The sequence below is a fragment of the Cinclus cinclus genome, chromosome 31 (assembly GCF_963662255.1).
Source record: "Cinclus cinclus chromosome 31, bCinCin1.1, whole genome shotgun sequence".
In the NCBI taxonomy this organism is placed as follows: Eukaryota; Metazoa; Chordata; class Aves; order Passeriformes; family Cinclidae; genus Cinclus; species Cinclus cinclus.
In genome coordinates this window covers 2,760,825-2,788,102 of record NC_085076.1, presented here as the reverse complement: position 1 = coordinate 2,788,102, position 27,278 = coordinate 2,760,825, and the positions used below count along the sequence as shown (strand labels likewise).

The following is a 27,278-nucleotide window of genomic DNA, read 5'->3' as shown; positions in this document are numbered from 1 at the left end:
GGGGGCTCAGAGCCAATTTGAGCGATGCGATTGGTGAGGCCGTGTGCCTGTCGGGAATCCGCACCAATGGACGTCGCGGCTGGGGTCGGGAGGCGGGGCGGGCGCGGCGGCGGCAGCGGCCAATCAGCGGCATTGTTTGTGGTGGTGCCGGTTGCGCTCGGCGGCGGCCGCGTCTGCTCCGCCCGCCCGGCCCGGGACCCCCGGGACCCCCCGGGACCCGCCGGGATCCGCCGGGAATCCACCGGGAAACGCCAAAAACCCGACGGGACCCCCCGCGACCCCCGAGCCAGGTGAGGCCTGCGGGGGCGGCGGGTCTGGGCTCGGCGGGGGCGGGGCAGGGCCTGCTGAGGGGGGAGGGGGGGCGAGACCCGGGGGATGGGGGGGGATTTTGAGGGGGCTGAGGGCGGATTTTGGGGGGGATGAGGGCGGATTTAGAGGGGGCTGAGGACAGATTTTGGGGGCTGCGGGCAGGAGGCAGAGCCCGCGGGGTTGCGGGCGATCTGGGCTGTGCCTTGGGGGCGCAGAGCTCGGATTTGGGGGGGCAGGGCCCGAGGGGCTGGGCGGCGGCAGAGCTTGGATTTGGGGGAGCAGAGCTCAGGGATTTGGGGAGCAGAGCCGGAGGGATTGGGGGCGCAAAGCAGGAAGATCTGAGATGGGGAAGAGCTCGGATTTTGGGGAGCAGATCTCAGAGATTTGGGGTTGCAGAGCTCAGGGATTTGGGGGCGCAGAGCTCAAATTTGGGGCACGGACTGACGGGTTGGTGGGGGACAGCGCTCAGGGATTTTGGGGACGGGCAGAACTCGGATTTTTATGATCAGAGCCCGAGAGGTTCTGGGGGCACAAAGCAGACAGATTTGGGAGGGCAGAGCGGGGTTTTGGGGGGTAAAGCCAGACGGATCGGGAGGGGCAGAGCTGAAGGATTTTGGAGAGCAGATTTTGGGGATCTGCCCGGGAGGTTTTGGGGGAGCGCCGGGGAATCCCGCAGGAAAACGGGGAAGGGGGCGGGGGCGGGCCGAGGGTTCCCGGAGGGATTTAGGGGGGCGGATGCCGGGAACCCCCCCGCGAGCCCCGCTTTGTTCCCTCCCGTCCGTGCCGGGATTCGGGAGCTGTTCCCGATCTTTTCCGCGCCGTTTCCCCGTTCCCTGCTGGAAGCGGGTCCCGGCCTCATCCAGGATTTCCTCCCCGCGGGATTCTCCCTCTTTTCCTGCTGCTCCCCCACTCTCTTCCCGGTGCTGCTTCCCCAGCTCAAAGGCAGCAGGGAAACTTTGCCATCCCTGGAATAACGCGGAGCAGGAGCCTCCGGCGGTGTCGGCGCCTGCCCGCGCCCCTTCCCGGTTTTTTGGGTGGGATCGGGATGAAAACGCCGCACTGGGAGAAGGGGGGAGGGGGCACGGACCCTTCCTCACCCGCGTTTGGGAAGCTGGATCCTTTCCCAGGAGGAGATCCGAGAGGATTTCTCCATCCCAAGGATGAGGATTTCTGCTCCAGAGGAGAACCTTTTCTCAGATTCCCAAAATTGAGGCGTTTGGGCGCTTTCCCCTCCCCTTGGAGCCTGGAAAAGGGATCTGTGATGGCGGGGGAAGGGGGTGGTTTGCCGGGAAGAGAGGAGGAGGAGGAGATTTGGGAATCTGTGAGCAGGGATGAAGAGCGGCAGTGTACGGATGCGCCGGGATCGATTGGCTTTTTCCCTTTTTTATTAAATATCCATTTGATTTTCTGGAGCTTCCTCGGCCACTGCATGGCAGGAGGAGGAGGAGGAGGAGGAGGAGGAAGGGGGAGCACGGGAATGGGAGCAGCCTCCTCCTGGCAGGAGTGTGGGAGGATTTGACTCCTGTTCCTCGGTGCTCCTGGTGGGGGTTGGGGCAGGATCTCACAGGCAGCCGCGGTTTTTCGGGAATTTCAGGGATTTTAAGGATTGGGGGTGCAGGGAGACTCCCCCCCCACCTCTGCTCTGGGAGTCACATCCCAGCATATGGGACATCCTCGATGCTCCAGTTGCTGTTGGGGTGAAATTGAGCCCTTGTATCCACAGGGATGCTCCCATCCCTAAGGATCCCCCATCCAGGATTGTGCTGGATTCCCTGGATTGTCGCTTCCCCGCGGTGTCGGGATCCACCCGAGGGATCCCTCACGGGGCCGTGCCCTGGCTCCGATCCTTTGGGATTTGGTGCCGCCTTCTCCTGGCGCCTTTCCCGGTCACGAGGCCAGCGCTGACGGGACCATCCATCCATCCATCCATCCATCTTCCAGCCGGAGCATCCCGCCGGAGCAGGGCGGGTCCCGGGCTCCCCTCAGGTGTTCCTGGGACAGGGGAAGGCAGGGATACCTGCTCGGCGGGGTTTATCCCACTTAGGATGTTCTTGGAAGCACCTTCCCCACGCCTCGATATCGTATTCCGTGGAGATCAGGATCCACCGAGGCACCAGGAGAGGAATTTCCTGGGTCCTTTCACTCACTGTGCCAGGATCTGAGGAAAATCAATCACTGAAGCTTTTTTTTTCCTGATTATTTCTCAGTTCATTGACAGTTTTCCATGCTTGGCTTTTCTGTATCCAATGGCAAAATGCTCCTTGGTCCCTCAGTGTTCCTGGTGGAAATCCGTGGGTTTGGGTTTCGCATGGATCTTGGAATTCTGCTCCGTAGTGTTGGGGAGCGCAGCCATGGATGGCTGGGATTGTCTTTGCCATGGTTTTTGTCGGTGCTTTAGGGCCTTTTCCAGGTTTTCAGGGATATTCCATAGGTTGCAGCATCTCGGGATGCTCCCGGTGCCGTGGCTGGGATGGGACGTGTTGGGATGCGCCCTCATTTCTCTGCAGGAATTTCTTCCTGATATCCCACCTAAATCTCCCTTTTCCCAGCTCAAAGCCATTCCCACTTTTCCTCCCACTCCATGTCCTTATCCCAGGTGCCTCCCAGCCCTCTGAGCCCCTTTGGCCACTGGAAGATGCTCCAAGGTCTCCCTGGACCTTCCCATTTCCAGGCTGGGCAATCCCAGCTCTGGAATCCCATGGCCAGGCTCTTTCTCCAATGGCTCGAACATCTCCAGACGCCCCTTCCAGCAGGACACAGGGAATGTTCAAGGATATCCCGGCCCGTTCCCGATAAGGAGCTGTCCTGTTGTGTCTGGGGTTCCTTGGATCACCAGCTCCCACAGAACCCGAGCGGGCCCCGCTCCCCATCCCGCTGCTTTTGGGTTTCCAGGCAGAGCTGGGGGAAGCTCATCCCGAACCATGGGAAGTGGGTCGGGAAGAGGCTGCGACGCTGGGCTTGGTTCTTTCTTTATTCCCGGGGATTTTCCCATGGATGCGGCGCTTCCTGGCGCTGCCGGGTCCGGGATGAGCGGGACGGGCTGAGGGAAGGGGAGAACGTTCCCCTCAGAGCCCAGTGCTGCGACTGCCCCTCGGCCGTGGAATCTTACCCGGGCATTTTGGATGGAGGTATCTGGAACATGCCTGAAATCCCTCTGAAGAGCAGCACCAGCCTTTGGAATCCGGAGGGTGTTGGGAGCGGCGCTTCCAAACCTAAAATTAGCCCCGACCCGGCACTGAGGAGGCCGGGTGTGATTTCCATGGATCCTCATCGCATCCCTGTTGTTCCATCCCTGCTCCATAGATTGCACTCGAGTGTGGCTTTTAGGGCTGAATCCTGAAATTTGGGATTTTCTTGAATTTTGGGATCCCAGCGGAATCCGTGCAGCTGGGTGATGGGAGGGAAGAGTTGGATTTGTTTTCCGTGCCTGGTGTGTTTTTCCCGATAAAATTTGGGCTTTGTTTTCGTGGAGTCTCAGAAGATGGATGCACGAATCCTGGCATTTTTTGGGATGAGACTGAGCCAAAGCAGTGTGTCCCTGTGGGAAGGGGAGGCTACTCCCTGTCATCCATCCTGCGATCCATTTTTGGATTCCCAATCAGTTACAAGTGAGAGGTTCCCCAAAATCTTCCTAAAAATCCCCAAATTCCAGGATCCGGAGCTCCAGCTGCGGTTGCTCTGTCTGCGCTCCCCAAATCCTGTTTTTTAGGGAGGGCCTGGCTGGAAAACCTGCTCGGGCTGTTTCCTGCAGGATCCACAGCCCCCAGGCAATTTTGAGGTCGATGCTCCGGGGATTCGTCCAGGTTGGGTCCTTGGCTGAAGGAAGGGTTGGGAATCCCAGCTGCTCCCAGTTTGCTCCCAGTTCCAGCTCACCTCCAGAATGAGGGGTGCAGCTGGAGGAACTCCTCCCGTATCCATAAGGAATTTCCCCACTCCTCAAACCCATCCCAACGTCAGCCCTGTGCTCCACAGCGGGGAGTTCTGAGAGAAAAGAAGGGATGCAGAATTCCAGGGAATTCCAGGATGATCCCGTGGTCCTTCTTGACTAACTCCAAACTTGTTGGATTTTCCTCTTTATTAAATCCTGGATTCCAATTAAATCTTGGAGCCTTGACAAATTCCAACACCTACTCGTGCGATGGGGGCATTCCCGTGGCATTCCCGCTCGTTCCTTGCAAGAATTCCTGCAGACCAGCAGTGCCTGGGATCCTTGGCCGGGGTCACCAGAGGGCTCGGAATGATGCTCCCGTGGGCTGGAAGAGAGGGAAGACACCCAGGTGTGGCTTTGGATTCCCACTGGATGGCAAAGCTGGGGAGAAATCATCCCTTTCCCTGCTTGATCATCCTCCAGTTTTCCCAGAATCTCTTCCCGGGTACTTGAAGCCAGATCAGGATGGTGCTGATGCTGGCTGCTGTCAGTTTGGGAGGAGGGAATTGGACCCAGGAATTCTCTGTTCCAGGGGAGACACGTCATGGGGAAGAAGATCCGGGGATCCTTTGGATTTGAGATAGCAGGAGCTCTGCTCAGACTTTTCCTCAAAGACCTTTTCAGCCTGGAAACAGAAGCTCCCAAGGAATGGATCCATAGGGAAAATCCCCCAAATCAAATTAAAGTATGTGTTAGGCTTCCTTGGCCCATCGGGGCCAGGAAGATCCATTGGAAAGGTCGGAGCAGCGGGATGCAGGAGCAGGGATGGGAGGGATCAACCTCCCCAAGTGTGCTGGGATGGATTTCATCCCTTCCCGAGTCCCCACCCAGCAGAAAACAGGGATGGAGGAAGATGTGGAGGATGGAAACAGCCTGGAATTGTCCTGAAAAAAAAAAATAAAAAATCAGGGAATGGAGAAATAAAGGAATTCTCTGCTCTCCTGTGCCCTCTGCGTTTTCCATGGACACAGCCTGGAATAAATCATCCCAGGGCCCATCCCACCCCCTCATTAGCTGATAAATCCATGGAAACGAGCGTGCAATTAAAGCTAATTAATCCTTTCCCCCTTTGGAAACCAAATTGTTCCATTTTATCCAATAAAGGCAAACTGGGGGTTCCAGTGCTGGAATGCTGCGGAATTCCCAGACTCCCACGCCTCAGGGGTGGAATGGAGCCATGGATGTTGGGGATTACGGGATTATCGGGGTGTTCTGGGGGAATCCAACACCTTCCATCTGCCCCAAGCCCTGTCCAGGCTGCCTAGAGCACTTCCAGGGATGGGGCAGCCTCAGATTCCCAGGATAACCTGTGCCAGGGCCTCATCACCCTCACAGGGAACAAGAAATTCCAAATATCCAGGCTCAGTCTCCTGTGTTTTAGTTTAAAACCGTGTTTTCCATCCCTGGGATTCTCCATCTCCTGGGTTCTCCATCTCCCAGGTTCTCCATCCCTGGAATCTCCATCTCCCATGTTCTCCATGTACTGAACACTCCAAGCACTCGTTAATTCCTTAAGGAGGCCCCAAGCCCATTCCCATCCCCTTCCTGCTCCTCGGGACGCCCTCAGCCGTGGGCTCCTCTGGAATTGGGCTGGAGCAGCTCAGCCGGTCTGGAGGTTCACGGCCAAAATCCTGCCGGATCCTCCTTTTCCAGCGCCCACCCCGCAGGTGGCACCTCCCAGCCCAGCCCAGCCCATCCCGGCCGGGGCCTCTCCTGGGAATCCATCTTCACCTGATCCCTCCCATCTCTGCCGGGACCCTTTGGAATCTCCCTCACATCCCCGGCCTCTCCTCCAGCGCCTTCCCTCTGCGTCCTGGCCGGGATTTTGGCGTCCTCAGTGACATCCCTCGGTGTCTTCCCGGCGGATTCCTTGGCATCTCCTCCAGCATCTTCATCCACATCCCTTGGGACCTTCCTTGGATCTCTTGTGACATTCCTGGGATCGCTCAGGACCTTCCTGGGATCCCTTGGGACCTTCCTGGGATCACTTGGAACCCTCCTTGGATCCCTTGGGATCTTCCTGGGATCCCTTGGGACCTTCCTTGGACCCCTCAGGACATTCCTGGGATCCCTCGGAACCCTCCTTAGATCTCTTGGGACATTCCTGGAATCCCTCAGGACCTTCCTGGGGTCCCTTGGAACCCTCCTTGGATCCCTCAGGACCTTCCTGGGGTCCCTTGGAACCCTCCTTGGATCCCTCAGGACCTTCCTGGGATCCCTTGGAACCCTCCTTGGATCCCTCGGGACCTTCCTGGGATCCCTTGGAACCCTCCTTGGATCCCTTGGGATCTTCCTGGTATCCCTTGGGACCTTCCTTGGATCCCTCGGGACCCTCCGTGGATCTCTTGGGACATTCCTGGGATCCCTCAGGACCTTCCTGGGATCCCTTGGGACCCTCCTTGGATCCCTCGGGACATTCCTGGGATCCCTTTGCATCCTCTCCTCTCCAGCCGTGCCCTGGACCGAGCGATCCCGGGACCGGACCCAACCTGGGGCCGCGGTTTTTTTTTTTTTTTTTTTTTTTTTTTTGGGAATGAGAGGGGCGGATCCCGGCGCCGGCTGCAGCGTCGCGGCCCTGACCCTGCTATTTTATTTTATTTTATTTTATTTTTTGGGGAGGGAAAGAGTTAAAATTCCAGGGGAGGGAAGGAGCTTCCATGAATGAAGACAAAGTTTGGCGGGGGGCCAGGAGAGGGGGGAGGGGGAGCGGGGAGGGGGCGGCCGCGCCAGCGCCGAAATCCCAGAAAAAAATTAACACACACCCACCCCCCCCCCACACACACACCCCCCACCCCCCCCAAAAAAAAAATAGAAAAAAAAAGATCCGGAGCCAATTCCATGTCGGGAGGTGCCAAACCAGTCACGACCGGATTTTGATGGGGGGGGGGGGGGTGTGTTGGCGGAAAAAAAAAAAAAATTCTAAAAAAAAAAATTCCATTCCAATTTTTTTTTTTTTTTTTTTTTTGAAATTCCCTTTTTTTTTTTTTTCCTCCCTTCTCTTTTTCCCTGCCCCCGCGAGGCATCATGGGAAAAAAAGTCAGCATCCCCCCTTTTCTTTTGTTTAATAAAACAGAACGCGCATGATTGGCAGGGAAGGGCCCGCTCGGAGCGCGGCTCCGGCTCCGGCTGCGGCTGCGGCTCCGCCGGCGATGGAGCTCGGGGCCCTGCCCGGCCCCGGCCGCCTCCTGTCCCTTCCCCAACCTCTCCCTGCTCCCCCCGAGCCTTTCCAAAGCTTCCTCGGCAGCTGCAGGCAGCGGGAGGATTGTACCTGTGAGTATCCGTGACACCATCCCCAGGCTTTGGGAATTCGGACCGGACAAAAGGGGCTCCTTAAGGATGAGCGGAGCTGCTTTTCTTAAAAAAAAAAAAAAAAAAAAAAAAAGTATTTTATTTTTTTTTTTTTTTTTTTTTTTGCGGGTGTCTTCTCGAGGGGATGTTTTAAGGAGAAAACGAGCGCCGGTGCCGGGATTTGGTGTCGGAGTCGATCCGTGGTTCCCTTCTCCCTTCCCTCCCCCATCCCACCCCGTCCACGCTCCCACGGAATGCTCCCGTCCCACCCTCCCTGCTGGAGGGGTGACAAAAATACCAGGGAATAACCATGCCTTGGATCCGTGTCAGCTCCCCCTCCCCCCCCCCCCCCCCCCGTGCCGGTGGTGATTGATTTAATTATCGATTGGGTGATTAATTGGTGATCGATGGCCCGGCCGGGGCCGCACAAAGGCAGCGCCCGCAGTCGAGGAAATCGGGAAGCGTTATATAAGGAAGCCTGGGAAGTCTGCGTCATCCCGGATGGGGAGGGGGCCGGGGCCGGCCTCTCCCTCCCCCCCCACCTCCCATCCCATCGGTTTTTATTGGATTTTATTTCCCCGGAGCGTTTTCCATCTGGCTTTCCCCAGAACGGGCTGTCCCAGCTGGATCTCCTGGAATTTTTCTCTCTCTTTCAGACTTTGTGAAGTTTTTTGGGTCTTTTCCCCCGCCCGTTTCAGGGCATAAAGGCAGCTTCTGGAATTCCCACTCTCCCGCTACATCCCAAAAATCCTGGGGTAGGACGAGGTGTGAGGCCCGTGGTGCCGGCATTCCCTGCTCCCGAGAAATGGAGTTGGACAGAAACACAAACTTAGGAGGGAAGGGAAGCACTTTTTGGGAGGAATTTCCTCCTTTCCTGCTTTTCCTGCATCCCATCCTTAGCTTTGTACTTGAGCCAGAGCTGCAGAATCCGGGCACATCCTGAGCTGGTGTTGGTGGTGATGATCCAGAATCTGGGAGATCCAGAATCAGGGGGGAACTGGGATCTGGGAGATCCGAGCTTGGGAGATCCAGAGCGTGAGAGATCCAGGCTCTGGGAAATCTGGAATCGGGGAGATCCAGGCTCTGGGAGATCCAGAACTGGGGGAGATCTGGAATCCAGGAGATCCAGGCTCTGGGACCGGTGTGTCGGAGCAGGGACAGGTGTCTGTCCTCACGTTGGGATCCGGGAATGGGAACAGTAGAACTCCTAGATCAGTTTTTCCATAGGAATTCCCAGTCTGCCACATCCCAGTGCCCGCTCCCATCCCGACCCTTCTGTTTGTCTTCCCAAATCTTCCGTCTCGTTCCCATTCCCTTTCCCTCCTGGGAGCAGCCGTGTCCCCGTGGCTTCCAGAATGGCTTCAGGGCAGTTTTCAGGGATTCCTTTAAATCCTGGTGCTCATCCTGCTCCGGAGAAAATCTCCACGAGCCACCCTCAGCCTCTCTTACCTGCCTCAGATTTCCTGCACGGCATTCCTCCGGTTCCCTGGAGCAGCGGAGTTGGGAGCAGCACGGTTTTTGTTCAGCCCTGGAGTTTTTTTTCTCCCTTCCCTTTCCAGCGGCGTTCCCGGATCCCGCTCCCGGCCGCCGAGCCGTTAAATCCTAATTACCTTTTTAGGTTATTATCCTTTTCCTGGCGTTCCTTGGGAATGCTCGCCCTGGGAGCCAGCCATTTTGTGTTCCGTGCCGGAACGCGTTTTACGGCGCCGGCGTCGGGATGTGCCGAGCCCAGATGGGATTGGAGCCGCCTCGTGCCGGGCTCTGGGAAGCCCCTGGAGCAGGATTTCGGCCGGATGGCTCCGGATGAGGAGCCAGCCCTGTGGATTTCCCACAGGATCCTGGGATTCGGGGGGGTTCAGGCAGCGGGAACGTGCCCAGGTGAGCTGGAGGAATTGGATCTTGCCGTTTCCTGCTCCCTGACCCCGGGAAAACAGGACTTTAAATGGATTTAAAGGGATTTCATTCCATCAGTCTCGTGTGCAAGTGATGTCCTGGATTTGGAGTACTGGGATGGTGCTGGAACCTCTTGGCTCTGGGGATGGATGTTCCCGTGGGGCGTTTGGGGTCACGTTGGGTTTGGATGCTGGGTCTCTCCTGGCATTAGTTCTGGCATTCCAGCCCCAAATGGTGACTGGGGAATGCTCTGGGTCCCCTGAGGCCTGTTTCTGGGAGCACCAGAGGCTTCCCAAGGAGCGGATCAGGCGCTGGGCTGGTTTATCCCTGATTTCCCATCCTCTCACCCTTGGATCCCAGGGATCCACCTCGGCTCCTTGGGGGCTGCCAGCAGCTCCGTTCGGCGGAATTCCGGCACTGCTGGAGAGGGGCTGGGAAACGGGAGGGTGCTGGGGAGACCTCACAGAACTGGGAGCACCTGGATCCCTTGTGGGGGATCAGGGATCGTTCCTGGTGGATCAGGGATCATTGCTGGCAGATCAGGGATCGTTCCTGGTGGTGGACCAGGAATTACAACCCTTCCATGAGCTCCGGAGGGTATGAGGCTGGGAATTGGGGCCAGAGGATCAACGTGGGGTTTGACCCAATGGAAAACCCTCCAAGGAGGCTGCGAAGGGGCTGGGACCTCTCTGGATGAACTCTGGCTGGATTTAACTCCTGGTGCTGCCAAGTCTTGGTTCTGGATTCCGTCGGGTAAATCCTGGGATGTTTTCCCTCCTGGCTGCATCTCTCCCTGGGCATTCCCACTTCTCCCTGGAATATTCCTTCTTTTGGCCCAACTCACTCCTTCCAGCCTTTCAAATCCTCCCGCTGAGGGCTTTTTTTTTTTTTTTTAATTTTTTTTTAAATTTTTTTTTTGGTTGGATTTTTTTTTTTTTCCCCTGTGGGCGCCACATCCAATATCCATGGAAAACGGGGCGCTGCTTTATTTGTCTGCGAACTCCAAACCCATCCTGCCAGGCCCTCGGGAGCAGGAAAAGCGCCCGGAGCCAGCGGAACGTGCCGAGGAGCGCGTGGTGCCGCAGCAGGGACGGCAGCAGTGTCCCCACGGAGAACCGGAGAACCGGGAATCGCCGTCGGGACGGAGCCGGGCGGTGTCCGGGATTCCTGGAAAGCGCTCCAAGGTCAGCCAGGCCGGTCCAGCCGACCCTGCTCATCCCCCTCTGGAATCTTGGCTCTACCCCGGCTCCAGGTTCCTGTTTCCAGGCGCTCAGGGAAGGTGCTCCCGGGGAGAATCCCAGGCCGAGGCACCCCATTGGATTTAGCTCCCGTTTCCCATGAGTTTCGCCGCCATTTGGGAATTTGGTTCCAGTGAGGAGGATTTCTTTAGCTGGAGCTGAAGGGAGAGGCCGAGGCTGTTCCCTGGGATGTGCTGGATCCCCGGGAGCTGCGCCGGAGGGCGGCGGGGCCGGATGATCCGGTTTGGGATGTGCCGAGACCGGAGCGGAGCCTCCCGCCCGTCCGAGCTCCGGACCTGCTGGATACCATGGGACTGGAATAATTCGTGCTCTTTGCTGTGGATTTCTGCATGGAATCGGGAGCTTCCCCAGTGCTCTGGAAGTTCCCAGTGGATCCTCCCCTTCCCCCTCCAGCCAAAGGGCCCCATTCAATACCAAATCCAAAGCCTAATTTCATTTTTATTGGATCTGGCTGAGCCTGGAAAACCTTTGGAGTGGATTAAACAGTGGTGGGCCCCATTCCTGGTAACAGCACCTTGGATTTGTTTGGAATGCCAGAGGGGAGGGTGCTGGGAGCCCACCTTGGTGATGTCCACGTGGGTGAGGGACCGGCGGTCTCCGGAATTCCCGCAGGATCCTTCCACTCCCTGCAGAGGACAAGCAGGAATTTGGTCCAGGAGATCCTGTATCTCCCTGCTGGATCCCGGCTTGTTATTCCCAGCAGGGGTTATCCTGTGGGATGTTGGTCCTGTGGACCTCTCCCTCCTCCTCCTCCTCCTCCTCCTCCTCCTCCTCTCTCCTTGCCGGGAGCAGCCGTGAGCCCGTTCCTGGCTGCGCTCCCGGGATCCTGGCGCGTTCCCAGCGGCTCCAGCCGCAGCGCTGGGCGCGGCTCCGAGCGCTCCCGGGGTGTCTGGAACATCCCTGATCCCCCGGGGTCACTCCTGTGGGACGGGGGCGGGAGCAGCTCCCGTGGCCTGTCCCGGCTTGCTGGGCTAAATCTGGGAGACGTGAGGAGAGACGGGATCAGCAGGTAGGGAAGAGCCCTGGGTGCTGCCTTGGAGTCTCATCCGGCTTTTTTTGGAATTTCTGTCGGTGTGCCGGCTGTACGGATGTGTCATTCCAGGGATTTGAGCCTTCTCCTGGCAGGAGTTGGGCTCGGGGAAGGTTCACCCCGGGAATGACTCGGAGCAGGGTCCAGGCAGGTGTGGAGCAGCTCCAGGTGCCGGGGATCAGAGCATGGACACTTCCTGTTCCCTGCAGAGCGAGTATTCCCGCGCGGAACTCCCACCTCTTCCCCAGGTGTTTGTCCTGGTCCCCGGCCCACTCCGCAGGGAAAGGCCTCGCCCTGCTGGTTTGCAGGTGGAGCTCCCTGGCTCTTTGTTGTTGGAGCTGGTTCCTTATCAGCCTGGGAGCGGGATTGGGATGGGGTTGGGGTGAGCTCCAGGCTTGGGATGGGGTTGGGATGGGCTCAGCGGCTCCCGCCTGTTTTCCAGAGGGCATTCCTGCACCTGGAGCTGAGGCGGGGATGGACCCGCCCGTTCCTCCATCCTGGAGCTGTCTGGAAAAGCAGTGGTGGGGGATTTCCTGGCATTCCGGGGCTCCCCAGGGGCTTCATCCCAGCTCCCGTTCCTTGCTGAGCCGCATCCATGGGGTTTCATCCCGGAGGAGGGACCGTGCTGCCGTTCTCGGGGTTTACGGGGCCTTTCAGGGGGGAAACTCCTGACCTGCATGGGGTCTGGGGAGGTCGGAGCTCCATGATGAGATGAGAGCTCTCCAAGAGGTTGGAGCTCTGTCAGGTTGCAGTTCTCCAAGGCCTTGGAGCTCCATGATGAGATCAGAGCCCTCCAGGAGGTCAGAGCTCCATGATGAGATCAGAGCTCTCCAAGAGGTCAGAGCTCTGCCAGTTTGGAGTTCTCCAAGGCCTTGGAGCTCCATGGGGAGATGAGAGCTCTCCAAAAGGTTGGAGCTCTATGAGGTTGGAGTTCTCTAAGAGGTCAGAGCTCCACGAGGAGATTGGAGCCCTCCAGGAAGTCGGAGCTCTGTCAGGTTGCAGTTCGCCAAGGCCTCGGAGCTCCGTGATGAGATGAGAGCTCTCTGAGGAAGCCGAGCTGATCTCGGGGGGGGATCCTGTGGGGATCCATGGCACTGACAGTGTCCCTGTCCCTGTCCCTCAGGATGGACCGCATGACGGAGGACGCGCTGCGCCTGAACCTGCTCAAGCGGAGCCTGGAGCCGGCGGAGGAGCGCGAGGACGTGCTGGCCAAGAGGCTCAAGATGGAGGGACACGAGGCCATGGAGAGGCTGAAGATGCTGGCGCTGCTCAAGCGCAAGGACCTGGCGGGGCTGGAGGTGCCCCACGAGCTCCCGGTGAAGCCGGATGGGATCAAGGGCTACGAGGAGAAGCTCAACGGGAGCCTTCGGCCTCACGGGGACGGGCGGAGCTCGACCCGGCCGGGCAAGGAGAACATCAACGACGAGCCCGTGGATATGAGCGCCAGGAGGAGGTGGGTGCCGGGAATTCCAGGGTGGGAGGAGCCGGGTTGGGAATTCAATGGGGTTTAGGGGGGTCTCAGAGAGCCCCTTCCAGTGATGCCGAGCGCTGGGGAGGGACTTGGGAATGGTGGGATGAGGGGGAACGGCTTCCCACAGACAGAGGGCAGGTGGGATACTGGGAAGGAATCAGGAAGGAATTGTGAGGGTGGCACAGGTTACGCAGGGATCTGTGGGGTTTTCATCCCTGGACGAGGCTTGGAGCAGCCTGGGATAGTGGAAGGTGTCCCTGGAGGGTCCTGCATCCTCAGAGGGATTCCGTGGATATTGTGCCATGTGAGCTTACCCAGTGGGGCACCAGCATCGGACACAAACACCTGGATCAGGAAATCAGCCCTGGAGAGGGGTGGGAATATTCCACTCTAAGTTGAGAAGTGAGACTGGGAATGTCTCATTTTCCTGGATTTTCCTTGGGAATGTGCTCCACGTCTGCTCACCTCTACCTGCCTCCCTTTGCCGTGGCTTCTGCTCCAGTGATTCTGTTGGAATTCTGCTCTTCCCTGGACAAAGGAAATCCCACAATTGCTGATTCCTCACGGATGAGTTTTCCCTCTTGGATTTGGACTCTGGCTCTGCCTTATTCCCCCGATGGAATGTCAGTAATCCAGCCTGGATGTATCCGGATGCTCCTGCAGAATTATCCCCAGGAGCCCTAGGACAGCCTCATCCAGGAGAACCTGGGATCACATGGATGTGCCAGCCCAGTTTGGAACTGCTGGGATGCAGCTTGGTTTGCCTGGATGGGCTCCCCCACTGGCTCCTTCTCCTTGGGATGCTCTGGAATTCCTCTGCTGGAATTCCATGCCCTGGTGCTTTGGAATATCCACAAAAACAGCTGGAATGTTTGGGAGACGAAGGCAATCCCAACTCTGAGCATCCTCCTGCCCTTGGAGCAGCCAAACCCGGGAGCTGGGATTCAGCTCCGGGCTCCCTGCTGGGCGTCCAGAGCCCAAAGTTTGGGGTGAGAAATTCCATGGCCTCCCCTCACTCCAAGGACCTTCCAGGGAGCCGGAATTACCTCTGAGCCCAGCATTCCCACTGCTCCATGCTGGATTATCCCACAGTTTCCCAAGACTCTCCAGCAGCTGGAACAAAATCCAGGATAGCAAAGGGCTCTTCTAGGAGTGTCCCTCCCCAGGATGATCCTGCCTGGATCCCGCTGGGTTCCACCACTGATTTCTGGTTTATTTCTTTCCCCTGCTGCTCCTTTTTTCCCCCAGTATCAGTTGGATATTCATGCAGGTTTTCCTTTATGGAATGAGCATTTCCAGTAGGTTTGGGTTGGGAGTGGTGCCCTTAGTAGGGGGAGCTCGGCCCCTTCCCCACCTCAGCGAGGATGAGCAATTCCAGGCTGGGATTTTCCTCCCACCTCAGCACCAGGACACGCTCCTTATTCCCACCTGATTCCAGAGTGGGATTTGCACCCCTGGAGAGGGGGCGGGGGGGGGGTTGAGGGAGTCCTTCCCTCCTGATGTCCATGATCCATGCTGGAACGAGGGGGATCCCGCTTCCCAAATCCCACTTTTTTGGGATCCCACTGTGCTGGCTCACCGGGGTTCCTTTCCTTTCCTTTCCTTTCCCCCCTGCAGTGACCAGGATCGGGGTCGCCTGACCCCGTCCCCCGACATCATCGTCCTGTCGGACAACGAGGCCTCCAGCCCCCGCTCCAGCTCCCGCATGGAGGAGCGGCTCAAGGCGGCCAACCTGGAGATGTTCAAGGTGAGCCACCGGGAATTCTGTCCCAGGAAAGGCACGGGATGGGGTGAAGGATTCGAGGAGTTTCTCACCGCATCCCGGGTTCATCCCTCTGGTTATTTCACCTGTAGTCCAAACTGATTCCCGCTTGGATCCAGCTTCTCCCCCCGCTCCCTTCCTCACGTTCTGCCCGTTGTTTTCCAGGGAAAAAGCCTGGAGGAGAGGCAGCAGCTGATCAAGCAGCTGCGGGACGAGCTGCGGCTGGAGGAGGCGAGGCTGGTGCTGCTGAAGAAGCTGCGGCAGAGCCAGCTCCAGAAGGAGAACGTGGTGCAGAAGGTGAGGGGTCAGAAGGGTGGGCACCGAGCCTCCAGCTGTGGGATTCCAGCTGTGGGATTCCAACCCTGGCATGACAAATCCACGGATTCTGGCCCTGGATTCCTGGAGCTCTGATCTCCTCCCTGTCCCCCCCAGACCCCCGTGGTCCAGAACGCCGCGTCCATCGTGCAGCCGTCCCCTGCCCACGTGGGACAGCAGGGCCTGTCCAAGATCCCCTCCCGGCCCGGAGCCCAGGGGGTGGAGCCGCAGAATTTAAGGACATTACAGGTGAGCATTCTTGTTTGGTTTTTTTCCCCCTGGATGCACACAGACCTGAGGGGCTTTTTTCCAAGAGGAGTTCCCGTAGTTCCTGGTGCCTGAGGTTGGATTTGAGTTTGTGAGGAGTTAGACTCGGTGATCCTTGTGCAGCTGGATATTCCATGATCCTGTGAATGTCCCAGCTTGGAGCGGGATGAGGATGGTGGGAATTCTCCAAGGCCTGCAGCCTTCCTGCTGCTCCCAAAGGAAAAGCCACTGGAAGCGTTTGCTCCGTGGATTTCTGCCCATCTCCTTGGCCAGAAGGCAATTCCAGCCTTCCACGGGAAACAGGGCTTGGGAAAGGGCCGCAATCCTTCAAAATCCAGGAAAAGCGAGGGATTTGGAGCATTCCCTGGAATTCTGGACAAGCAGGAATTCCGTGGATCAGGGGATCGGCGCTCCAGCTTTCCCTCATTTTCCCACCATTCCATTACGGAGCTCTGGGAGACCCCCGGTGGGGAGGGGGGCGGCTGGGATTGTTACGTGCCGGTTCCTGGCATCCCATTCCCTGATCCCGCGTGGATTCCCCGGCAGGGCCACAGCGTGATCCGCTCGGCCGCCAGCTCAGCCCTGCCCCACATGCTGATGTCCCAGCGCGTCATCGCCCCCAGCCCCGGGCAGCTCCAGGGCCAGCGCGGGCCCCAGAAACCCGGCCTGGTGCGCAGCTCCACGCCCGGCATGAGCCCTGCCATCAACTACCAGCCGGTGGGGCGCTGGGTTGGGCTGGTTTTCACTGGTTTGGGTCGGTTGGGCGCTGGGTTGGGCTGGGTTGGGCCAGTTGGGCACTGGTTTGGGCTGGTTTTCACTGGTTTGGGTCAGTTGGGCATTGGGTTGGGCCAGTTGGGCACTGGTTTGGGCTGGTTTTCACTGGTTTGGGTCAGTTGGGCATTGGGTTGGGCCAGTTGGGCACTGGTTTGGGCTGGTTTTCACTGGTTTGGGTCAGTTGGGCATTGGGTTGGGCCGGTTGGGCATTGGGTTGGGCCAGTTGGGCACTGGTTTGGGCTGGTTTTCACTGGTTTGGGTCGGTTGGGCATTGGGTTGGGCCAGTTGGGCACTGGTTTGGGCTGGTTTTCACTGGTTTGGGCCAGCTGGGCACTGGTTTGAGCTGCGTTGGATACTGGTTTGTACTGGTTTATAGCAGTTTACCCTCATTTTTTTACCGCTTCGCACCCCAATCCCTCACCCCCTCACCCTCCACAATCCCCAGGAGATTCCCCAACCCTTAGATCTCCGGGGAGCGGGGTGGGGATACCCCCATCTCTCCCCAATTCCCATCCCGACCCCTCTCCCCGCAGCAATCCGGCTCCTCGGTGCCGTGCCAGCGCTCGTCCTCCTCCGCCATCTACATGAACCTCGCGTCCCACATGCAGCCGGGCTCGGTGGCCCGCGTGTCCTCCCCTCTCCCCAGCCCCAGCGCTCTCTCGGACGCTGCCAATTCCCAGGCCGCGGCCAAGCTGGCTCTCCGCAAGCAGCTGGAGAAAACTCTCCTGGAAATTCCTCCCCCGAAGCCTCCGGCGCCGCTCCTGCACTTCCTGCCCAGCGCGGCCAACAGCGAGTTCATCTACATGGTGGGGCTGGAGGAGGTGGTGCAGAGCGTCATCGACAGCCAAGGTCACTCCCGGGGGGATTTGGGGGGTGTTCCGGGGGGATTCTGGGGGATTCAGGGGGATTTGGGGGTGTTCCGGGGGGATTGGGGGGATTCAGGGGGATTTGGGGGTGTTCCGGGGGGATTGGGGGGATTCAGGGGGATTTGGGGGTGTTCCAGGGGGATTGGGGGGATTCGGAGGGATTCAGGGGGATTTGGGGGTGTTCTGGGGGGGATTGGGGGGATTCGGGGGGATTCAGGGGGATTTGGGGGTGTTCCGGGGGGATTCTGGGGGATTCAGGGGGATTTGGGGGTGTTCTGGGGGGGATTCGGGGGATTCGGGGGGATTCAGGGGGATTTGGGGGTGTTCTGGGGGGGATTGGGGGGATTCGGGGGGATTCAGGGGGATTTGGGGGTGTTCCAGGGGGATTGGGGGGATTCGGAGGGATTCAGGGGGATTTGGGGGTGTTCCAGGGGGATTGGGGGGATTCGGGGGGATTCAGGGGGATTTGGGGGTGTTCCGGGGGGATTCTGGGGCGGATTCGGGGGGATTCAGGGGGATTTGGGGGTGTTCTGGGGGGGATTGGGGGGATTCAGGGGGATTTGGGGGTGTTCCAGGGGGATTCTGGGGGGGATTTGGGGGGATTCAGGGGGATTTGGGGGGGGTTCCAGGGGCATTCAGGGGATTGGGGGGATTCTGGGTGGATTTGGGGTGGATTCGGGGGGATTTCTGGGAGGGATATGGAGGGGGGGCATTCAGGGGGTTTGGGGGAATTCAGGGGGATTTGGGGGATTCAGGGAGATTTGGGGGGATTCAGGGGGATTTGGGGGGATTCAGGGGGATTTCTGGGAGGGATTTGGGGGGGATTCAGGGAGATTCTGGGGGAATTCAGAGGGATTTGGGGAGGATTCAGGGGGATTTGGGGGGATTTCTGGGAGGGATTTTGGGGGGGGGGATTCAGGGGGTTTGGGAGAATTCAGGGGGATTTGGGGGATTCTGGGGGGATTCAGGGGTTTGGGGGGAATTCAGGGAAATTCAGGGGGGATTTGGGGGGATTCTGGGGGGATTGCAGGAAGGATTTCTGGGGAGATTCTGGGATGATTCTGGAGCAATTCCAGGGGATTCCAAAGAGATTCCAGTGAGATTCTGGGGGGATTCCCAGGGACATTCTGGGGGATTCCAGGACCATTCCAGGGGATTCTGAGGGGTTCAGCCCCGGGTTGGAATTGGGGGTTTTAGGGCAAATTTCTGGGATTTGGGAGGGTTTGGGAGGAAACTCTGGTGTTTTGGGGTAGGTTTGAATGTTTTCAGCGGGCTTCAGACCGAATTTGAGGAATTTCAAACCAAATTTGTGGGAATTTTGACTGAATTTTTGGGTTTTTAGAATTGGCAGGATTTTTGACCAAATTTTCAGGATTTTGGGTGATTCAAAGGATTTCAGCCAAAAAATTACAGCATTTTAAACCGAATTCTCAGGATTTTGGCTAATTCACCAGGTTTCAGCTGGAATATTTCAGGATTTCAGCTGAAAATGTCAGGTTTTCCGCCCAATTTTTTTTGTGACTTTCAGTCCAAATTTTCACGATTTCAGCCTGATTTTTTTTTTTTTTTTGGCGATTTCACTCCAAATTTTCAGTTTCACCCCGACTTTTTTGGTGATTTCACTCCAATTTCAGCCTGGTTTTTTTGATGATTTCACTCCAAATTTTCACAGTTTCACCCCAAATTTTTTGGTGATTTCACTCCAATTTCAGCCTGGTTTTTTTTTGGTCATTTCACTCCAATTTCATCCTGGTCTTTTTGATGATTTCACTCCAAATTTTCACAGTTTCAGCCCGAATTTTTTGGTGATTTCACTCCAATTTCAGCCTGGTCTTTTTGATGATTTCACTCCAAATTTTCACAGTTTCACCCCGAATTTTTTTGGTGATTTCACTCCAAATTTTCACATTTTCATCCCGAATTTTTTTTTTTTTTTTTAACCTATTCCACTCCAGATTTTCCAGGCTTTCAACCCAACCCCAGATGTTTTTTCGGGCGCTGAGCGGGGCGGTTTTTTCAGGGAAGACCGCGCCGGCCGTGCCGCGCGCGGAACCGTTTCTCGACCGGAATATTTCAGGATTTCGGCCCAATTTTTTTTTTAACGATTTCACTCCAAATTTTCACAATTTCAGCCTGGTTTTTTTTTTTTTTTTTTTGTTTGTTTTTTTTTTTTGCCGATTTCACTCTGGATTTGCCAGGCTTTCAGCCCAACCCCGGGTGTTTTTGGGTGCTGAGCGGGGCGGTGTTTGCAGGGAAGAGCGCGCCGGCCGTGCCGCGCGTGGAGCCGTTCGTGTGCGCGCAGTGCCGCACGGATTTCACGCCGCACTGGAAGCAGGAGAAGGGAGGGCGCATCCTGTGTGAGCAGTGCCAGACTTCCAACCAGAAGAAAGCGCTCAAGGCCGAGCACACGAATCGCCTCAAGAACGCCTTCGTCAAGGCCCTGCAGCAGGAGCAGGTGGGGAGTGCTGGGAGGGGCTGAACTGATGGGATAAATCATCACAAGGTGTTCCAAAACCTTCCCTAAACTGTCCCAAAACTGTCACTTATCTTCCCAAATCATCCTAGACCATCATGAACCATCCCAAAACCATCCCAAACCTTCCCAGACCATCCTAAGCTATCACAAACCATCCCAAAACCATCCTAAACTATCCCAACACCATCCCAAACCTTCCCAGACCATCCTAAACCATCACAAACCATCCTGAGCCATCCTAAATCATCACAGACCATCCTAAACCATCCCACATTATCCCAAAACCATCCTAAAGCATTACAAACCATCCCAAACCTTCCCAGTCCATCCTAAACCATCACAAACCATCCTGAACCATCACAAACCATCCCAAAACTATCACACACCATCCCAAACCTTCCCAGACCATCCTAAACCATCACAAACCATCCCTAAACTATCCCAACACCATCCCAAACTATCCCAAAACCATCCTAAACCATCACAAACCATCCCAAACCATCACAAACCATCCTGAACCATCACAAACCATCCCAAAACTATCACACACCAACCCAAACCTTCCCAGACCATCCTAAACCATCACAAACCATCCTGAGCTATCCTAAACCATCATAGACCATCCTAAACCATCACAAGCCATCCCTAAACTATCCCAACACCATCCCAAACTATCCCAAAACCATCCTAAACCATCACAAACCATCCCAAACCATCACAAACCATCCTGAACCATCACAAACCATCCCAAAACTATCACACACCAACCCAAACCTTCCCAGACCATCCTGGACCATCACAAACCATCCCAGAAACATCCCAAACCATCCTAAACCATCCCTAAGCTATCCTAAAACCATCCCAGACCTATCCCAAATCGTCCCTAAACCTTCTCAAACCATCACAAACTATCCCAAAACCATCCCAGCCCTTCCCATGGGGTGGGTGTGACCCGGGCCGTGTCCCCCCAGGAGATCGAGCAGCGGCTCCAGCAGCAGGCTGCCCTGTCCCCCACGGCCGCGCCCGCCGTGCCCAGCGTCGCAAAACAGGACGGGATCCTGCGGCACCACACGCTCCGGCAGGTGGGACCGGGGTCGCTGGGATCGCTCTGGGGATGGCGGGGATCACAGCGGGATCAGGGGGATGGTGGGGATCACAGCGGGATCAGGGGGATAACGGGATCAGGGGGATAACGGGATCAGGGGGATAACGGGATCAGGGGGATGGTGGGGATCACAGCGGGATCAGGGGGATAACGGGATCAGGGGGATAACGGGATCAGGGGGATCGTGGGGATAACGGGATCAGGGGGATAACGGGATCAGGGGGATGGTGGGGATCACAGCGGGATCAGGGGGATGGTGGGGATCACAGCGGGATCAGGGGGATAACGGGATCAGGGGGATAACGGGATCAGGGGGATCGTGGGGATAACGGGATCAGGGGGATAACGGGATCAGGGGGATGGTGGGGATCACAGCGGGATCAGGGGGATAACGGGATCAGGGGGATCGTGGGGATCACGACGGGATCATGGGGATAATGGGATCAGGGGGATGGTGGGGATCACAACGGGATCAGGGGGATTGTGGAGATAACGGGATCATGGGGATCGTGGGGATAACAGGATCAGGGATCGTGGGGATCACAACGGGATCAGGGGGATCATAGGGATAACGGGATCATGGGGATCGTGGGGATCACGACGGGATCATGGGGACAACGGGATCAGGGGGATAACGGGATCAGGGGGATCGTGGGAATAACGGGATCAGGGGGATCATGGGGATCACAACGGGATCGTGGGGATAACGGGATCATGGGGATCGTGGGGATCACAACGGGATCGTGGGGATAATGGGGACAAGAGGATGGGATCATTGGGTTCATGGGGATAATGGGATCGTGGGCATGGGATCATGGGGATGGGATCGTGGGCATGGGATCATGGGGATGGGGTGGAATGGGAATGGTGTCCCTTTTCTCTGTCTTCCCGAAATCCCAACGCTGTGTCCGTGTCCGTGTCCGGCCCCGCAGGCCCCGCAGCCCCAGAGCAGCCTCCAGCGCGGAATTCCCACCTCCGCCCGCTCCATGCTCTCCAACTTCGCCCAGGCCCCGCAGCTCTCCGTGGCTGGAGGGCTCCTGGGAATGCCAGGTACAGCCCTGGGGACTCGGGGTGATGGGGTAATGGGATGGGATAATGGGATGGGTAATGGGATGGGTAATGGGATGGGATAATGGGATGGGATAATGGGATGGGTAATGGGATGGGTAATGGGATGGGATAATGGGATGGGATAATGGGATGGGTAATGGGATGGGTAATGGGATGGGATAATGGGATGGGATGGCATGGCATGGCATGGCATGGGATAATGGAATGGGACAGCTCAGGCCACACCCACTGGATTTTGGGGCACAATTTGGGAATTCCCACCCTGTGCCAGCCCCTGCCCTGCCCATCGGGGGTGGCTGTGGGATCCGTGGGATTTTTAGGATCCGTGGGATTTTTTGGAATCTGCGGGCCGTGCGGGATTTTTGTGCGCTGTGGGATCTTTGGGATCCGTGGGATTTTCGGGATCAGTGGGATGGCTCTGTGGGGTGGGGGCGGTGCCGGAGGATCCGTGCCGTCCCCCCAGGTGTGAACATCGCGTACCTGAACGCCGGCATCGGGGGCCACAAAGCGTCGAGCCTGGCGGACCGGCAGCGGGAATACCTGCTGGATATGATCCCGCCCCGCTCCATATCCCAGTCCATCAGCGGACAGAAATAGCCCCGGGCTGTCCCCGCCCTCCCTCCGGGCCGGGCCGGGCCGTGCCGGGCCAAGCCTCCACCCCACCCCCGGGGAACGACAGAGCAGGAGAACCCCAGAGAAACAAACAAAAAACGTGGGGAAAAAAACGAAACGAAACGAAACGAAGAACAGACGGAGAAAACAAACATTTCAGAACGGCGACCTGTCCCGTTCCCAGCCCGAATTCCCTTTGGTTTTGCAGGCTGGGAGCAGCCCCGGCCCCAGCGCTCGTTTTTGTAACGCCGCCGCTTCCTCCTTGTCTTGTGGGTTGTTTTTTGCCCCCTTTTTTTCCTTATTTTTTCCCGCCCCCTCCCCTTCCCTTGGCTCCGTGGATGGTTAAAGCTTTTTTCTCCCTTTTTTTTTCCCAGAGACTTTGGCAAGGGCACCTTCCCCAGTTCCCTGTGGGGGGAGATTTTGGGGGGGCAGCCTGTTGCTGATTCCGGAGTGGGGAATTTGGGGGTGCCTGGTGGGCGAGGAGAGGAAGAATCCCCTTGGGATTTGATCCTGGGGAGCCACGACCCCCTCCCCACCCCCAGCCCCGATCCTGGGGTGTCCCTGGCTCCATCCCTGGGGTGTCACCTCCCCCAGCCCCCATCCCATGGCGCCACATCCCCCTGGGCTCCGATCCCGATGTCCCCGGGGGTGACAGACCCGCCCCAGGACCCCCTCGGAGGTCCCTCAGTGTCCCCAGGGGTCCCTCGAGGTGACCAGACCCCCCCCCCCCCGGTGTCCCCCAGGGGTGTCCCTGCAGGGGACACACGGAGCGGACAGCGGAGCGAAGGCACGGCCAGGGTGGGTGAGTGTCCCCAGAGCTGTCCTGAGGTGTCCCCAGAGCTGTCCTGAGGTGTCCCCAGAGCCATCCCCATGTGTGTCCCCAGTCCCTGCATGCTCTGGAGCCCTTCCCTGTCACCTCTGTCGCCCGGGGGTGGCACCGGGGTCACCGATGGCGCCCAGGGACAGGGGACAGGGTCCCTGTGTGGCACCCTGGGGGTCCCTGATGTCCCCTCTGTCCCCGGGGGTGGCGCTGGGGGAGGGGGAGGTCTCAGTGTCCCCTGGGGGTGTCGAGGGCAACCCAAAGCAAGAAAATGAGCCGTGAGAAAAGTCTCGATTTGCACTTCAGCCTTCCCTTCCCTTCCCTTCCCTTCCCTTCCCTTCCCTTCCCTTCCCTTCCCTTCCCTTCCCTTCCCTTCCCTTCCCTTCCCTTCCCTTCCCTTCCCTTCCCTTCCCTTCCCTTCCCTTCCCTTCCCTTCCCTTCCCTTCCCTTCCCTTCCCTTCCCTTCCCTTCCCTTCCCTTCCCTTCCCTTCCCTTCCCTTCCCTTCCCTCCCCTCCCCTCCCCTCCCCTCCCCTCCCCTCCCCTCCCCTCCCCTCTTCTCCCCCTCCCCATTTTCCCACATTTTCAGTGATATATATATATTTTTTTTTTAATTCCCTTTTTTCCCCCATTTTTCAGCCTTTCCCCAATTCCTGCTCCTCTCCTCTCGTGCAATTCCCAAGCGCCACCTCCCCCCACCATGGGAGGGGGGCCCCAAATCCCCCCCAAACCCGGGGTGACCCCAACCCCTCCCTCTCCAGCCCCTCCCCCAATTCAATGAGCACTTACCGGGGGGGGGGGGGGGGGTCCGACCCTCCAAAATCACCCCTGGGATCCCCCCCCTCCCAGAGGCAAAACAAAGGTGGGGTTTATTCTGTTTATAGTGGTTTTTTTGGGGGGAAGGGGGGGGGTTTAGTGTTGTTTTGTATCCAGAAATGGGGAATTTTGGGGTGTTTTCCTTGGCTTTGATCATTTCCAGCTGCTTCCCCCCCCCCACTTTTCCCTTTTCAATTCCCTCCCTCCCCAAAATCCTCAAATCCTGCCCCCCCCCCCCTTCACCCCGGGAGCACTTTGACAAATCGGGTTTTTGGGGCTAAAACCTGAAATTTTGGGTTATTTTAGGAGTTTATTTTTTATTGGGCGGGGTGGGGTCACTCCCCCTTCCTCCCCCCCCCCCAAAAGTGCCACTGTCCCCACCCTCCCCCCCCCTCCCCAGGACTCCTGGGCCGAGTTTCAATGAGAAAATTAATTTTAAAAACCCTTAAAAAAAAAAAAAAAAAAAGGGGATTTTTCACCCATGAAAATGGTGAAACCCTGGAAAAAAAAAATCCCAAAGCCAAGTGCAATAGTGGGGGGGGGGGGGGAAACTCTTGGTGCTATAAATAAAATTTTTTTGGGGGTGGGGGGACACACACCCGTGTCACCCCTCCCTGGGGGGGTCTCAGCCCCGGGGGCTGCGGGCAGTTCCCCCCCCCCCATCCTCCCCCCCAAAAAAACAAAACAAAACAAACAAACAAAAAAAAAAAAACAAAACAAAAAACCCAATCCCAGGCAGTTCCCACCTCCCCCCCCCCCCCCCCCAGAAAAATTAAAAATGACCCCAAAACCCTTCCCGGGGTCCTGGGCAGTTCCCACCCCCAGAATTGACCCCCCCCCCCCCCCCCCCCCCCAAAAGTGACCCCCAAACCCTTCCTGGGCTCCTGAGCAATTCCCACCCCCCAAAATCGACACCTCCCCCAAAAAATCCCAAAAATGACCCCAAACCCTTCCTGGGATCCCAGGCAGTTCCCACCCCCCCCTCCCTGCCCCCATCCCAATCCCGGAATTCCAAGGGGGGGGGCGGGATTTGGATCCATGCTCCTGCCCCCCTCCCCCAGCATAGGTTTATCCCTATTTTTATTATTATTATTATTATAATTATTATTTTTTTTTGCTTGCCCCCCCCCCCCCCGTCCTGCTGCCCCCAGGGCTGTGATATCCCAGAAAATTCCCTTTTTTTATTCCCCCTCCCAGCTCCAAACTTTGAGGATTTTTCCTGCTTTTTTTCCAGCTAGGGTTAGATCCGCTTGTGAAAATGCTTTTTTGGGGTTTCTGTTTCGGGGGAGGGGGGTGGTTTTTTTGGTTGTTTTGTTGGTTTTTTTTGTTTTGGTTTGGTTTTTTTTTTTTTTTTGGTGGTTTTTTTTTTTTTTTTTTTTTTTGGTTCCTCCAAAGGCATATCCCATTCCCATCCCGAATTCCCGACCCCGACTCCCCGTTTGCTTCCGCTCTCGCTGCCGATATAACCAGGACTCATCCGTGTATATAAAACTGGGCTGTTTCTTGACACATTAAAAGGTGAAAAAAAAAAAAAAAAAAAAAAACAAACGGAAAAAAAAAAAAAACAAAAATAGAGACAAAAAAAAGAGACAAAAAAAAAGAGACAAAAAAGAGACAAAAAAAAAAGAGACTAAAAAAGAGACAAGAAAAAGAGACAAAAAAAAGAGACAAAAAAAGAGACAAAAAAAGAGACAAAAAAAAGAGACAAAAAAAAGAGACAAAAAAAAAAAAAAAGGTTAAAAAAAAAAGAGAAAAACCCACCAAAAAAAACCCAACGGCGACAACAAAGGAAAAAGAAAAAAAAAAAAAAAGACGAAAAAAAATAAAAAACAAAACCTGTACGTTGTGTAAAAAAAAAAAAAAAAAAAAAAAAAAAAAGGAAAAAAAAAAATGGGACAACGTCAGGAAAAAAAAAAAAAAAAAAAATAATAATAATAATTCCCGGGAGCTCTCCGGGAAGGACCCGCCTGGGTGTTGTGGAAGTGTCACGTCCGTGTCGTGTGACCTCGTGTGTGTGACATGAACATGAACCGTGCAAGGAGGGGGGGGCCGGGGGGGCTCCGGGACCCTCCCCCCCCCCCGGGCCCGGCGCCGCCCCGGAGCCACCCCCGAAATTTCTGTGCCTTCGTCACGGGGCGGCAGCGGGACCCCCGGGGGGGCCGGATCCCTGTTCCTGTATTTGCACTGTTTTTATTCTGGATTGGCTTCCCGACAATACACGGCTCCAACAAGCCCGGCTGCGCCTCTTCCTCCGCCCGAAAAAGCACCCGGGAGCGGCGGGATGGGGAGGGAGATTCGGGATTTTGGGGGAGGGGGGCTCGGAGGGGGTGGGAGGGAGGGCTTGGACTGAAATCCCAGCGTTTCATCCCGAAATTCTGGATTTAATCCAGAAATCCCAGCATTTAATCCTGAAATTCTGGATTTAATCCAGAAATCCCAGCGTTTCATCCAGAAATCCCAGCAATTCATCCCAAAATTCTGGGTTTCATCCAGAAATCCCAGCGTTTCATCCTGAAATTCTGGGTTTCATCCAGAAATCCCAGCGTTTCATCCTGAAATTCTGGATTTAATCCAGAAATCCCAGCGTTTCATCCTGAAATTCTGGGTTTCATCCAGAAATCCCAGCGTTTCATCCCGAAATTCTGGGTTTAATCCAGAAATCCCAGTGTTTCATCTGGAAATCCCAGCATTTAATCCTGAAATTCTGGATTTAATCCAGAAATCCCAGCGTTTCATCCCGAAATTCTGGGTTTAATCCAGAAATCCCAGCGTTTCATCCCGAAATTCTGGGTTTCATCCAGAAATCCCAGCGTTTCATCCTGAAATTCTGGGTTTCATCCAGAAATCCCAGCGTTTCATCTGGAAATCCCAGCATTTAATCCTGAAATTCTGGGTTTCATCCAGAAATCCCAGCGTTTCATCCCGAAATTCTGGGTTTCATCCAGAAATCCCAGCGTTTCATCCCGAAATTCTGGATTTAATCCAGAAATCCCAGCGTTTCATCCCGAAATTCTGGGTTTCATCCAGAAATCCCAGCGATTCATCCCAAAATTCTGGATTTAATCCAGAAATCCCAGCATTTCATCCCCAAATCCCAGCGTTTCATCCCAAATTTCCGGGATTTCATCCCCAAATCCCAGCATTTCATCCCGAAATCCCAGCGTTTCATCCCAAAATTCCAGCGTTTTGGCACGAAATTCTGGATTTAATCCAAAAAT

General features: G+C 56.4%; 1 protein-coding gene across 2 annotated transcripts; it reads left to right on the top strand.

Annotated features, from left to right (window-relative positions):
* The first annotated feature begins 177 nt into the window (after positions 1–177).
* GATAD2B (GATA zinc finger domain containing 2B) lies at positions 178–23,599 on the top strand. 2 transcript variants are annotated; one of them, XM_062511674.1, is made up of 11 exons: positions 178–290; positions 12,831–13,160; positions 14,796–14,925; positions 15,106–15,237; positions 15,373–15,504; positions 16,069–16,239; positions 16,830–17,145; positions 19,361–19,617; positions 20,610–20,720; positions 21,676–21,793; positions 22,278–23,599. In XM_062511674.1, exons 2-11 carry the CDS (start codon positions 12,832–12,834, stop codon positions 22,409–22,411), a joined length of 1,830 nt encoding a protein of 609 aa, XP_062367658.1. In that variant the 5' UTR covers positions 178–290; position 12,831; the 3' UTR covers positions 22,412–23,599. The 2 variants fall into 2 exon arrangements, with proteins under 2 accessions (XP_062367658.1, XP_062367657.1); XM_062511673.1 differs by lacking the exon at positions 178–290 and having other exon boundaries at positions 19,415–19,617.
* Positions 23,600–27,278: the final 3,679 nt, after the last annotated feature.

Coding starts and splice junctions, on each gene's coding strand:
- GATAD2B (XM_062511674.1), top strand. CDS start 12,832: ATGGACCGCATGACGGAGGACGCGCTGCGCCTGAACCTGCTCAAGCGG. Junction 15,505..16,068: donor AGAATTTAAGGACATTACAG/GTGAGCATTCTT, acceptor ATTCCCCGGCAG/GGCCACAGCGTGATCCGCTC. Junction 20,721..21,675: donor GGCACCACACGCTCCGGCAG/GTGGGACCGGGG, acceptor CCGGCCCCGCAG/GCCCCGCAGCCCCAGAGCAG.